General features: G+C 41.3%; 1 protein-coding gene across 1 annotated transcript in view; it reads right to left on the reverse strand.

The window, feature by feature from the left end:
• Positions 1-498: 498 nt before the first annotated feature.
• galnt18b (UDP-N-acetyl-alpha-D-galactosamine:polypeptide N-acetylgalactosaminyltransferase 18b) overlaps positions 499-15,632 on the reverse strand; it is a 132,101-nt gene continuing 116,967 nt past the window's right edge. The window contains exons 9-11 of the mRNA XM_033630598.2: positions 13,521-13,616; positions 7,568-7,732; positions 499-1,195 (exon numbers count right to left, since the gene is read on the reverse strand). Of these exons, the coding sequence (XP_033486489.1) occupies positions 1,049-1,195; positions 7,568-7,732; positions 13,521-13,616 (408 nt within the window). The 3' untranslated portion in view covers positions 499-1,048. The remainder of the gene's footprint in view (positions 1,196-7,567; positions 7,733-13,520; positions 13,617-15,632) is intronic.

Genomic DNA, 15,632 nt, shown 5'->3' on the forward strand with positions numbered 1-15,632 from the left:
AAAGTCCTGTGTTGGTTGTCCCATCCACCATCTCAACCTGCCTCCCTATGCGGCCTTTTGCTCTTTATACTACCTGCTTGCAAGATTGCAGTCTTCCCGATTACGTGGGTTATACACGAATTGTGGTGCATTACTTTCTTAGGTGTATGTATGAAGAGTGCATGAGAACAGCCTAACTGGAACCATAGAAACGTGTTTTATAACTCAGTTGCTGCCTTTCTTTGGTTGTGTTTCTGACTTTGCTGCTCATTTTGTTCCGTTGTATTCATGTTGTTAAACTGCTGAAGAGGTTTTCTACACCTGCTTGTGTTTTGTCATCATGTTTCCAATGCATAGAACTCTCAGGGCCACCATTCACATCCAAAACAATCAATCAATCTTTTTGGGATTAATAGCAGATACCAGTCATTTTAATTTCAACAGCAGCACAACCCTTTCTGTTCATTTGATCACAGACTGTGCCACAACAAAAGAAAAAAAAGCACTTACACTCAGTAGTTTACATCAGTTATTTTACTGTTATTATATTACAAATAATCAAAATATTTACATGTAGAAAATAAAATGTCATTTTCAGATTTATTCCAACATTTTCCCACAACTGTACAGCTGAATCGCATAATAAACCTACAAACCTGAGACACTAAAATAAAATAATTACAGCAGGGACAGGTTCAGAAAGCTTGCTACACGGTAGCAGTTATGAACAAAGTACAAAAACATATTGGACCCATTACATCTTTAAAGTCAACGAAAATCTGACCATACTGTATTTACCACAAAATATACTAAATATACTACCTTGTCAAATCTGCAAAATACCCGCCAACTATGGCTGATCCTGTAGGCAAAATAAAATGTTTAACATTTACGATGTGATGTCATCTCAGCTCTTCGGAGGACATCGTGGTGCTTGAAATGATTGTGTTCAACCATGCACCGCTCTTCTGTTGGAATCCTGCTTCTTATCCTTTCACACACACACTCACATGCGCGCACAAAAGAAACAACTCCATCTATTCACTCCAGTGTTCCCTTCAGCAGTCGATCATAAGGAGCTGCTAAACAGCACGTTTGTGATAAACCATTTCTGTCCCGTGCATTTCTGCAGAGCCAGTTGGTAGCCAAACTCATTGTCACTGCTTGCTACAAGCTCTAGGCATCTCTTTGATTTCCTGTTCTGAATGGATCCTCCCTGAAAAGATAAAAGCAGGCTGGTGAAAATTGTGCCAGGCTCCAGAAGAACAATTTGTGTGCACAATATAACTTGCCTCCTTTAAACCCACACTGCTGTGAATGGATGCGAAATGTGTGATGCTGAAGCGCCCTGAGCTCTGGGCGTTTTGGCTGAATCACACTATCCTCATTGGGCCCACCAGATAGCATCAACATGGTTTCAAGGCAAAAACAACATTGCAATTGCCAGTGTAGTCATTAGCGCTCTTCCTAGCATGGCCAAGATTTTGAGAGAATACACCGAAGAAAAGAGGAAAATGAGACAAAAACATCTGGCGTTGAGGTGTAGAGAAATTGGGAAAAAAAAGAGAGACAAATCAAGTTCACAAAACCCTCACAGTTTCAGAGCCACTCCAATATTGTTTAAATCAATCATTTGATTTATTGGCAGTTGAGAAATGCGCTTGGAGGACAAGTGGGACCTTTAGTGCAAGAAGAAGTATGGTCCAGCAATTTACAAATTTTAATATGACAGCTGTTGCCAGAGTCTGAACAGAGTGAGCACATCAGCTCCGCAAAAATATTCCAGCATGTCCCGATGAAACGAGGCAGGATTTTCTCATTACAGTGTCAGGGCAGACCAAGGGCAAGAGACTGAGGAGGAGGCCTTCAACAGTCAATACAGTGTGGAGAGAGCTGCGAGGAGCGAGCTCTTTCCAATACTATAAGAGAAGTGCAGACAGACGTGGGGGGGAAGAAGACCTAAAGATTGGACAGGTTGTACAGACTGAACTAAATTATTCTTTCTGTATTTTCACAAGAGCTTGGCCCTGCCTGTGAGGTCACAGAGACATTTTATTTTATAGATAACAGATTGGTAATAACTGCTGAAAGTGGGCATTTATGGACCACTATGTGGTGGTGTCCTGAGCCAACCCATAAAAGCAGTGAATGGGGCAATCAATGCATTTCTTAAAGAGGAGATGAAACACTGAACAGTGTGATTGTGGTTCATTTAATTCTTACTTTAGGCAAGACATAGCGCTGCAATCAAAGTCATATTCACATAGATTTGCTAGAAAACTAGACAGTATGTCTCTTTTTCACCGGTGCAGCCACCTTTCAATGAGCTAGCGAGAACATTTTGTCTCCATAAGATTGTTTGCCAGTCGGAGTTGTTGAGGTAGAGTTGGTAACCTTGGTACAATACAATCTGTTTTTTCCTCTGATAAATGTTTTGTTCTACAACAATATGTGTTTTTCATCTCCCTGTGTTCTGTTTTCCCATATGATTTCTCTTTCACACACGCAGCACACAACAGAAGATTGACAGAAGTGTTCTCACCTACTGGAAATACTCAGCTTGGTTTAGGCGAGGGGTGACGTCTGTGTAGTGTGTGCAGGAGGCAGGACATGAGACAGACATGTAGCCAGTTCGTAATTTGGTCATAAACAACTAAGTCTCTTGCTGTTCCATGAATTCATCCATGTTGACGATTTTGGCTTTGGCCCTTACTGACAGAGGTTTCTGAATTTTATCATCTCAGTTAGACATTTTTATTGCCATCTCTGTGTAAATGACACTTCTTCTTCCCCTGTGGATGTTTGTTTTCTTCTGGTTTTGTACCAGCCGCATGACAGAAAGGTCATTAAAGTGACTGAGTAAAACTTCTGCTTTATGATCATCATTAACCAGCCGAACATCATAAGCCAATTCTGTTGCTGAGGAGGGAGCTCGTCTTTGGTGTCTCCACGTCAAGGATAAAAGCCTAATATCAACACTGAGGAGAGGATGGGCTCAGAAATTCAAAACCGAACTGGCACCACCAGCTGTGTAACCTGACACGCACAGGGAAACGGGACAGGTTCAAGTAGTGCTCAGCCTCGACAGTTCTTCTGATGATGAGTCACACTGTTGGTTTATTTTACCGCTGCTTTGTGATGCTGAACATGCCAACATTTGACTTTGCTTCTTGGTAGGAATGATGTTGATCATGATATAAGGTAGCATGTGGATGTGCTCACTGTGTTAGGCTCAGCATCTCACATTGTTGTTGTGGTCTGACAACTTGTTGGAGACAGTAGACGAGATGTTACACGTGTGTGCGCGTCACCTCACATTGCCTTTGTCTCAGCCAAAAAGTTGCACTGAACACACTGCAAAGACGACAGCTAATGGCCAACTCGCATGCACATTCTGCACCTCTGTGAGTCACGTCTTGCCTCAGGTAAAAATCTAACAAACAACATTCATATTGTTCAGTGATCAGCTACATCAAGCCTGATTTGTTTAAGATGCTCTGAATCCCCCCTCTGGGTACACCAGCTTTCAGCAGAGTTGTAAATAATTGAACAACAGCAATTATACGATTAATATATTCTATGATGTTACAACATTTCAACCATCTCCATGACAACTGAACCACTCCCCCTGACGAGGAAGGCCACAAGTTGTCGCTGAAAGCTTCATTCAATGATATTAAAATGATTTTGTTAAGCTGCTGTTTGCAGGGTCAACCTCAAAGCTCAATCAAGACCTTCATATATTAATTTTGATTTCTGCCTTTTAGGTTTTTAAGTGTAGAGCAGAGGTTAGTAGCCAAACTAGGACACATTTTAACACACTTAAAAAAATGTTTTATACATTTTGACACAGGCAGAAGTTTTCCAAGGCTGGATGAGATCCTCTCAGTGTTCGATGCAGGAGAGCACCTCAGCCTGCCAAAGCTTACAAAGAAACATTAAACCACCTGTTACTCAGAAATGACCTCACACTCTCGGTTGGTGCGTCCTTGGTTCTGAGTGCTGTTTCGCCCCTGGCGTACCTGCAGGTGTAGTTATTACTGCTGTTATTAATGTAAAACATTTTGTAAAATTTCATGTAAGAAACCTCTGTCAAAAAATGTTGACCTTTGAGAATAAATAAAAATGCTTTTACTTTTTTAGCCTGACCGGGATGCTCCTTCGTTGATGGCATTACAGATTGAGTGACCCACAGTAGAGTATGTTCTGTGTGTTGAAAAAACTACAGCACATATGTATATTATACCAGACAAAACCAGGTGACATCTAACAGTCTTATGCTACAATGTGTTTCAAATAGTGTTTTTTGCTCCGAGAATGATGTTTGCTGAGTTATCTGGGTAACTTTGCTGAGTAAAACTAGCCTGATAATAATAATAAGACTGAACTGTCATTTTGTTTCACTTAAATTCTAACATATGATCTGCGTCAGTTAGAGCAACCCAGCCAACATTTGTATTTGAGGCCCAAGTGGGTAGTAAATGAGCTGAAAAACAGGCCCTATATGGGACTGTCCACAGGTTTCATAATGGCCCCATGCCAATTGCCCACTTGGTTAAAACCACCCATGTGGGCAGCTGGCATGGGGCCATCATGGAAGTCATGGACAATCCCACGTAGGGCCCATTTTTCAGCTCATTTACGACCCACATGGGCCTCACATACAAATGTTGGCTGGGAAATGACATATCGGTCCTGCTGACTTCATATTTTACACAAAAAAGCTTCAGAAGCAGCTGCTATGAGCAGTTAAAGGGTAACTGATATAATTCAACCTGGATCCTCTTTTCCCATGTTTCTATGTTAACGTGGATAATGGAAACAACAGTTTTTAAACTGGCCCAGTAATGAGTGAGACAACTGCAGCCGGCAGCTGTGCTACAGGCTGCGATGTAACACTCAGGGCATGTGTGCATCCCCTCAAAGTGCTTGTTTTATTGGCACAGACTGGCTCAGATTAATAATTAATGAGTGTCTGACAATCACAGATAAACTTTTTGTTTAATCAGAAACAGCCCTGAAATCGCTATTGTTGAAACCACCAGGCTCCATTCAAAAAAGTGTAATTTTTAGCGTGTACAGAGCCGGCATGTTTTCACAACTTTTTTTCAAAAACCAACCAAATCACCCGGTGAATATTGAGACAGTCAAAAGATGAACCACAGTGAATTTTGTGAGTTTTACTTTGTTTTTGTTGACTTTGAATGAAGTCTCTTTTACAATGATAAAATCATGGTTAATTAAAATGGAGTCTGGTGGGTTTGGCAACAAAGAGATCCTTATACAATGACGTCTGTCTCTGTAGGGATCCGTTCCATACTGTTGTCAGACACTTAAAATAACACATGCCGCGTTTTTGCGCCCTCACATTCATTGCTTTTACGACAGGCCTGCTCTGATGCAAGGATGATGCCGCCACGGCGCATACGCGTTCCTGAGCACCCATTTTTTGAGGCGCAACCGCTGCGCTCTGAGATACAGTAAATCTAGTTCAACTTTTGGAACACAGCAGAGCACACCGCATGTCATGTGACAAGGAACAACCAATCACAGCTGACAGATATCTTTCCTTTCTTCTGTAAATAACAGTGGTAAATATAGAAAAGTTGATCATTTTGGTGCAGAGCCTCCAAAGCTTTTCATCTGTCCCACTTACAAACAGTAACAGGAAGAAGATCAGCTCTGCACTCAGGATTTCAGGTAAACAGGCTATGGTACCGTGCTTGCTGAGGTTGTTTAGCAACCTCAGATGCAACCTGCCACCATGCTCTTGAAAGCTGGCTCAAAAAAGGCACAAAAATAGCGCCCAGCATCTGACCTCACGTTTCAAGGCGGTTTAAGACACGGCATGTGGACAGCCCCTAAACCTTTCAGTGGCAAAAACAAGCCCTTATACTGGATGTTAACTGACAGTCTGCACAGGTTGCTTCAAGTTGACAATTACCAAAGTTATCCTTTAAGATTTGTTACTTTTCGTGAGTCAGCTTACAACAACGTGTACAGCTGTATTTTAATCAATAGTTGTAGCTATTTTTCTGTCTCTTGCACAAAGAGATGACTTCCCTATTCCTAATCCTTCTCACAAAGGTCTGATTGGCCGATTGTTCCTCAAACTGGAGGAAACATCAGTCCATTAGCGCAACAACAGATGTATTTGAATAACTGAACAAACCGAAGATGTGGGTGGAGATCAGAGGCCTGGAACGAGGCCAATCTCAAACCCAGAATCCCTGCACATCAGGAACAGAAAGTGATAAAAAGAGCTGCTGGGTTTCACTCATCCAAGTACTCTGTATAACGTCTTGGTTCTGCTGCTTAAATCAACCTCCACGAGTTGGCTAATGAATGTATATGTGAGCACATACCATGGGGGAAGGTTGTTATTTGATTCAGGATGCTATGGTTTGCAAGGGTTTTCATTATATTCTACTATGCTATATACTGAACAATCAGTATTTGTTACAGAAAAATAAAAGGCATCACCCACACATGGCCACGAAACACACAAGCAGAACAAACCATACAGTCCCGCCCACTGAACATATGCTCGCTTTTCTAATCAGCACCTACGAACATGTGTCGAATCTTTACATGCAAGCACACAAAGTCGAGGCTTATCGAGATCACTTTTTAGTGGATAAAAAGAGGTCTGAGCAGTGAAGGAAGTGAAGGCATTTTGCATAGCTTACAGGGAATAGATTAAGAATTTCTTCAGTTTATCGGGTTTTGTGCAACATTTGAACTAAGAATAAAGAACAACAACAACAAAAAACCCTGTTCTCTCTAATTTGTACAGTGCTCCTTTCCCTAAAGTTGCTATGGCTGCATCAAGGCAATCTATTTCTGTTTGAGCCTGACATTTTGCACACGTGCAGTCAAAACTGTGTCAATAATTGATGCCATATTTCAGAGACGTGATACACTCCAGCCTTGCTGATACGTCCCCATCCTGCTTACTAAATTATACAGAGTTAACTAAAATAACCACTTAAAGTTCAGTGTGAGGATATGTGGCGTATGAGCTCAAGCATGTAAAAACCTTTTCACACTTTGTGTCCATGAGTCTGTAAAACCACACGCACCTGTAGCGCCGGTCCAGCAGTGACATCGTTAGAAAGAATATTGCACTTGCTATACCAAGTATCTGATATGAAGCACATTTGGGATGTTACACGTTTGGCTGAAAGAGGAGCATAAATTATATTTAACACTGTACTGACAGCGTGGCAGACAACAATATGAGGTCTTTTGAGCCCAAATCAAAGCATGCAGTAAATCCAATTCACCCGCCGTCACGGGGCATTTTGTGAGGTGGCTGCTCGTTCTGTTAAAACACAGTTTGCATGAGCAGCTAACGCAGAAAGACAATCATTAAGTTTCAATGACTCTGCATGTCTAAATGAGTTACAGAACTGAGGGGAAACTCCGGTCAAACAGTAAATTAAACCACTGATTAAAAGCTGCCTCCACAGTTGGTTTGTTGCTGCTGACACACTCAACAAATTACCTTAACTGAGGCTGAGTATAAGCCGAATGTTAACCTTGTGTTTTCTGACCGTGTGTGGGGGCTGTGTTTATGGGTCATCACCTGAGTGAAGAGCCAGTGGAGCTTCATGCGTTTGGCTGCGGCGTAGCTGCACTCGATGAGGCGCGGCCTGCTATTCACGTCCACCAGGCACTTGTTGTCGTCGTCGTCAACGGTGGGGCTGAGGAGCCCGATGTGGAGCTGCTGAGTACTGGTGTAGTACACATTCTGCAAGACACACCACATCCCGCCATGAGTGAACTGTGTAGTGCTGTAGGTTCAGACTGCTGTGGTTGACATTTAGATAATGGTCCTTCCAGAGCTGTATGTGAACATACAGGTAATAAACTATGCAGCAAATGAGGCTTGCTCTTGGGTTGTCTTGCGGTATGAAAGAGACATTTACATACACTAAATATGCATATTTATACGGCCACGCTGGCTGAATGGAGGACAAGGAAAGACAAGGCAAGGCACACAAAAGAAGCTCATTATTAATTCAGGATTGGGGAGAAAACCCGAATAATTGTGCCCTCTCTGATGGTTTCCCTCCTAACTACTTTTTTGCTCATATTTAGTTGACAAAAACTGAAAATCATTTGCAGGAATAAAGCAGGAGAAGAATATTTTGTATTCAGAATGAAAAAGGCTCAGTGGTGTAAGGATGAGAGTGAGGAGGGACGACAGAGTGGGAATTTGTGGATTGTATTTACAGATAGGCTCAGCGCTGCTCAGAATCTGTTGATGTAATGCTGCCTTTAGTTTGGCGTAGTGCGCACAGAGTGATAAATGATGTCGGAAGGAATAAGGATGGTCTTTATATGATAATATGACATTGTTAATTTGTGCCTCTTACAGAAATTGAAGGTAACTGAGTACTTCTGCGCTGTATTTAAAGGGACAGCTCACCCAAAAATCAACATACCTGTGGTGCTATTAATCAATTTGGATTGTTTTGGTGTGAGCTGTCAAGTGCTGGATTTTTCCAGAAATGACCTGGTTACTCAAGATATCCACAGACCTTAATGTGAGCAGGTACATGGAGGAACTATTTTCTTTATACCAAACTGCACCAGCCAACCATATCACAATGCAGAATTGTGCATCTACTGCCAGCTGACCTAGCACCACTGAGCTAGCTAATGTTACATCTCAGCCGAGGAGGACTCCATTAATGTTTACATCTCGCGCTATCACGAGCACGAGCCTCTCTTCCATGAGTAGACGCACACCACGTTACACCAGGGACAGGCAACCTGGGGCTCTGGAGCCACATGTGGCTCTTTCGTCCCTCTCCAGTGGCTCCCCGTGGCTTTAGCAAAAAATGATATGGAAATTAACAATGGGTATGTTTTTTAACATTGTAATTTTCATGGTGGTGCATTGTCGCCTCACAGCAAGAGGGTTCTGGGTTCGAATCCAGGGTGGGGGGTTGTGTGGACATATTGTTTGCTAACCCTGCAAAGTTTCAGTATCAAAAAATTATAAACAACCCACTGCAGAGTAGCCACCTTATGGTAAAACATATTTATTAATGCTTGTTTAGACCTATTAGTAATGCTGACGGGCAAATGTAGACTGACTTGCAGAGTATTTGAGAGCTTTTTGGGCCAAAAATGGCTCTCATGATCATAAAGGCTGCTGAAGGCTGTATATATATATATATATATATATACAGTACAGGCCAAAAGTTTGGACACACCTTCTCATTCAATGCGTTTTCTTTATTTTCATGACTATTTACATTGTAGATTCTCACTGAAGGCATCAAAACTATGAATGAACACGTGGAGTTATGTACTTAACAAAAAAAGGTGAAATAACTGAAAACATGTTTTATATTTTAGTTTCTTCAAAATAGCCACCCTTTGCTCTGATTACTGCTTTGCACACTCTTGGCATTCTCTCGATGAGCTTCAAGAGGTAGTCACCTGAAATGGTTTTCCAACAGTCTTGAAGGAGTTCCCAGAGGTGTTTAGCACTTGTTGGCCCCTTTGCCTTCACTCTGCGGTCCAGCTCACCCCAAACCATCTCGATTGGGTTCAGGTCCGGTGACTGTGGAGGCCAGGTCATCTGCCGCAGCACTCCATCACTCTCCTTCTTGGTCAAATAGCCCTTACACAGCCTGGAGGTGTGTTTGGGGTCATTGTCCTGTTAAAAAATAAATGATCGTCCAACTAAACGCAAACCGGATGGGATGGCATGTCGCTGCAGGATGCTGTGGTAGCCATGCTGGTTCAGTGTGCCTTCAATTTTGAATAAATCCCCAACAGTGTCACCAGCAAAACACCCCCACACCATCACACCTCCTCCTCCATGCTTCACAGTGGGAACCAGGCATGTGGAATCCATCTGTTCACCTTTTCTGCGTCTCACAAAGACACGGCGGTCGGAACCAAAGATCTCAAATTTGGACTCATCAGACCAAAGCACAGATTTCCACTGGTCTAATGTCCATTCCTTGTGTTTCTTGGCCCAAACAAATCTCTTCTGCTTGTTGCCTCTCCTTAGCAGTGGTTTCCTAGCAGCTATTTGACCATGAAGGCCTGATTGGCGCAGTCTCCTCTTAACAGTTGTTCTAGAGATGGGTCTGCTGCTAGAACTCTGTGTGGCATTCATCTGGTCTCTGATCTGAGCTGCTGTTAACTTGCGATTTCTGAGGCTGGTGACTCGGATGAACTTATCCTCAGAAGCAGAGGTGACTCTTGGTCTTCCTTTCCTGGGTCGGTCCTCATGTGTGCCAGTTTGGTTGTAGCGCTTGATGGTTTTTGCGACTCCACTTGGGGACACATTTAAAGTTTTTGCAATTTTCCGGACTGACTGACCTTCATTTCTTAAAGTAATGATGGCCACTCGTTTTTCTTTAGTTAGCTGATTGGTTCTTGCCATAATATGAATTTTAACAGTTGTCCAATAGGGCTGTCGGCTGTGTATTAACCTGACTTCTGCACAACACAACTGATGGTCCCAACCCCATTGATAAAGCAAGAAATTCCACTAATTAACCCTGATAAGGCACACCTGTGAAGTGGAAACCATTTCAGGTGACTACCTCTTGAAGCTCATGGAGAGAATGCCAAGAGTGTGCAAAGCAGTAATCAGAGCAAAGGGTGGCTATTTTGAAGAAACTAGAATATAAAACATGTTTTCAGTTATTTCACCTTTTTTTGTTAAGTACATAACTCCACATGTGTTCATTCATAGTTTTGATGCCTTCAGTGAGAATCTACAATGTAAATAGTCATGAAAATAAAGAAAACGCATTGAATGAGAAGGTGTGTCCAAACTTTTGGCCTGTACTGTATATATATATATATATATATATATATATATATATATATATATATATATATATATATATGTATATATGTATTATGCTGTGAGCACCACATACCTCAACGCAAAAGCACTACAAGTAGGATGAAAATATGTATATAAAAGTGATCTCTCTCCATCATCACTAGTGACTCACTAGAAGTGTGTGAGGTTGGGACTTAATATAAAGGTAGTAGGCAGGTGCCAGACTGTGAGCAGCATGCATCCAAGAAGAAGCTACGAAAATAGCAGAAACAGTACAGCAAAGTACAGCAAACAAGAGTGAATCTGGTGTTGGCTTTAACTTTCACTTTTCCTGGTGATACCATTGACAAACAGCAACCTGCTCAGTATTTGGGTACAGTTCTTACTTGTACCATGTATATAATAAACAACTGAAAACAATATACTGATAAAGGTTAAACCATTTTCACCAAACTTGTTGTGACCCCTGAAAGAAAATTATTGTCAAGCTGGAGCTCCTTAAGATGTCTATGATTTGGTAGCAGCAGGAGACCCCTTCAAACTTCTCAAATGGTTTTCAGGTTTCAGAAAAAGAAGATATTGCAATGAAAACAAACTTGTGTAGCAGAACTTTGTGTTCCCCATTAATCGTGTCATGATGATATACTTAGCTCCACTTCACTAAGCTACAACAAAATATGCTGCTAACACATCCATGCATAGTATTAACAGTTTAATAATGTCACATAAAATGATTCATCAGTTGGAGGCGGCCTGACTGACACAGAGTACTATATTTTGAAAAACTTTTGCCGACAATTTGTTTTACTCATGTAGAATTTTCAATGAAGGACTTGTTGTTTTTACATTGTTGCACTGGTGCTTTTATTGAAGGATCTGAGTACTTCCACCCCTTGCAGCTCAAAACAAATAAAAACCAAATTGAAGAGAGGACACATAAATTGGTTTGCAGAATCCAAACGGCGAAGAGGCGTAACAAGAGTACGGGGGAGTTAAGAATCATATCAGAGCAGACAATTAAACAGAGACTCTGTCTGTGGAAGTCTATACATTTCATAAGTGGGAACAGACTAAAGATCGACTGTGACTCAGCACCTTCATTAGCTGTTATATTTTCTTTTATTAAAACAATGAAAAAAAAATCTGGGCCATAGCTGCTTCTGCATGCCTTAACTTTTTCTCTTACTCTTTCTTATTCTTATCGCCCAAACAGCCTCCTGCCACTTTCACACCAGACGTTAAACAGTCTGACGAGTGTGAATTTTTTAGATGTGCTGCTCATTTTTGGAGCAGCGCAGACTGCCAGGCCGTATGTGGCTGTGCTTTCTATTGTTGCTGTGCTTAAGTCGGTATGTTTTATTACTGCTTGAGCTGAGGCGCTGTACTGTATGTTTGCTGACAACACGCTCTTGTAAAGTCAGTCACGTGTTGGATTGTAAGCTTTGTAATACCCTCTCCTTTCATGTGTGGCTGTGCAATTTTCTTTCAGCACAGTGATGTACTGCATTTACCGCGGCACCCCTCGGATACAAAGTCTAGCTCGCCCAAAAGCTACTCTGACTGACTACAGCAAACATTTGCTATGTATATGTGTCATTATAGAGGCAATCCGGGGTCTAATTCCTGCTGATGATGTAACACTGAAACATAAAAATAGAGCAGACTAGATTTGTCTTGCAGAGGAGATTCCTAATCTCATTAGGAACGCTGGTGCTACTCCAATCCTTTGTTTGAAATGCCTGGATTTATGAGAGATTTATAGCATATAACAGATTTATAATTAGCAAGTTTTAAAGTTATCTAGGTCTCAGAGAAGGCTGTAGAAGTTGGGTTTTTTAAGGAAAAAGATTAGAAGATTACACAGATTTCTCCTGAATCAGTTTTAATTTGCAGTGCGGTGCAAATATCAATACGAGGCGTAATGAGTGTGAAACGTCCGATAGATTCATTTGAATTGAGAGGGATAATGTGAGATCAGGCCTTGCTCTATAAGACAAGTTTACAACTGTCACGGCAAGGTTAAACAATCTCTGAAAACAATCTGCTCAGACATAATGGGATGGAGCAATCGATAGGAGCTGGAAGAGGCTGGAGAAAGTAAATGATAATCAAGCTGTGCTAACATTTGAAGACACTTAAACTCCCTATTATTTGGGCTGAGATATGTCCCGAACAAGTAGGCCAGAGATACAGCTTTTAAAGACGTTGACTGATGAAAAACAGAAGCGGGGGGTTGAAATAATCCTGAGGTCTAATAGGCTGTGTGCGAGAAAGCAAACCTTTTGACATTAAAGTGAAGAAAACTGGAGACGGAGACAAATGTTCATGTCCAATCTAACTTAATAAAAAAAACAGGATTTTTCACCGTGTTTCGTCAATAACGTGGCATTTTACCCTGAGCTGGACTCAGTTAGGACATGTCAGCCCTAAATGGAGGTGCATGAAAAATGGACACAAGTTTAATATGTATTTAAAAATACTGAGGAGAGTTTCTGTAAAGGGCAAAATAGAAAACCTGATCCTGTTTTATGAGGTAAAGCCGCTGAGCTTGATCCAATCTGAAGGCAGAGGAAAGTTATTTTTCTTTAAGATGGAGGAGCTTTTATTGAGTCAGAAAAACCCAAGATGGAAATAAAATATAGAGGTGATATATTAAATCTGGCTTTGTGCTGCACTCTGTATGAAACAGTGGTGCGGAGAGATGGAGGGCTCTAACCTGAGGTGTCATCCCGTGACAGAGATACAGGATGGGGACGTTGTCATTGTCGGGTCCCTGGTCCAGACATAGATCATTCTTCAGGGAGTTTTTCAGCTGGCAGACAAAGAGAAACACACACATAAACACACAAAGAAACAAAAGATATGAACTGTCTGGGGCTAAAATCATGCATACACAGACTTATTCAGATATGATTTGTTTTTGTTCTGATGCCCTCTGCCTGAGTGTTTATGCTGCTATCAAAAATGGCTTCTAACTTTTAAGAATATACACTCAGCAAGGTGCAGACAAGGGTGAGCTTCAATTCAAGTCCATCACAATTAAGATATGTTGCAAAACTCTTCCACAGTACACTTTATTCCTACTAAAGGTGGAGCACTTTCAAAGGGTTTCTATATTTGCTCTCAAAACAAGCTATTTTTTCAGATTAATTAGACATTTTGGATGAGTTATAGGCCCTTAAAAACAGATTTCTTAATCAGCGTCTTACTATAAATAATTATTTCACACATAAACACACTGATGACTGCTAAAGTTCTAACAGTTAGTTATTTCACGATACACACGCCCACGCAGTCCTGACACAGCAGATTAACTCAGTTTTTGATTCATAAAGTCTCACTAAATAATACCTTAAGATATATTTGCAAGAAAGATTTTAATTTCCAGGGGCTTTAAGACAGACTTTGAAATTAGTTAGTTATCCATAAATAAAGAGATTTTGGTATATGTTGAGTTTTGAAAATTTTGTGAGATGGAAAAAATGCAGAATTTGTAGCTTTGAAATTAAAAATGCATATTCAGCCTTTTTACCCAAAGATGAAGGACTGTGCTAAAAGATTATCCTAAGAAGATGTCTGTAATACACAGTTGCCGACTTGCGTTTAACACTGAGGGGGCAAAAAATTCAAGTCTGATGTCGTCATGTCATGAAGAAACCGTGTACGCTTACAGAGTTTGGGCTGTTAGTTACTCATAACTCATAGTTATCGCTATAATAGCTTGTAGGTGTTGGGAAGGGCTCTTTTCAACACGTAAATATCAACACTCATGTTCTCTGTTGGACCTTAGTGCTATACACTGAAGGCATTCTTTTTATACTGGTGACCCTCTTTACAGCCATCTGAAGGCAGTGGGTATCTGTTCCATCTGCAGTCTCCAACTGGAGCTATGTTGCGCACTGTTGTACTGCAATTACGCATGGTGGATCGGCTGCTTATATTTTGTACAACCAGCATCAGGTGGTTGTAAAGTAACCACAGACCCCCAGTGCTTATGAGCGCATCAAATATATCGTTTTGATGAACCATTCTACACAGTTTCTTCTTCACATGAACGTGTGTGTTGAAGACAGGACGCATTGAGAACAGTCTGCAAAGTGCCACGAAAAATTGTAATTGTCTTAAAGGGATAGTGCATCCAAAAATGAAACTTAAGCCATTATCTACTCACCCATATGCCGATGGAGGCTCAGGTGAAGTTTTAGAGTCCTCACAACACTTGCAGAGATCCAAGTGGAGAGGGGGTAGCAACACAACTCCACCTAATGGAGGCTTACGGCGCCCCAGATTCAAACGTCCACAAACACATAATTGAAACCATAAAATATCTTCATACTGCTCCACCGTAGTGATCCAAGTGTCCTGAAGCCCCGACATAAAAAGTTGTTTGGAAAAACGTCACACGTGAGCGCGGTGCACAGAGAGGCAGTTAGAGCTACAGGCTACAATGAGGCTAAAAACAGAGATCATATGACGTTTTTCCAAACAACTTTTTATGCCAGGGCTTCAGGACACTTGGATCACTACGGACGAGCAGTATGGAGATATTTTTTGGATTCAGTTATGTGTTTTTGGACGTTTTAATCTGGGGCGCTGTAAGCCTCCATTAGGTGGAGTTGTGTTGTTACCTCCTCTCCCCTTGGATCTCTGGAAGGGATGTGAGGACTCTAAAACTTCACCTGAGCCTCCCTCGGCATATGGGTGAGTAGATAATGGCTGAATCTTCATTATTGGGTGCACTATCCCTTTAAAACTTCTCACTCTGCTTAGAAATCTCTCAGAGCTGTTGTCTGTTGTTGTCAGTCTTTCACCATCCCAAACACCAGTT

Source organism: Epinephelus lanceolatus, chromosome 2 (assembly GCF_041903045.1).
Source record: "Epinephelus lanceolatus isolate andai-2023 chromosome 2, ASM4190304v1, whole genome shotgun sequence".
Taxonomy (NCBI): domain Eukaryota; kingdom Metazoa; phylum Chordata; class Actinopteri; order Perciformes; family Serranidae; genus Epinephelus; species Epinephelus lanceolatus.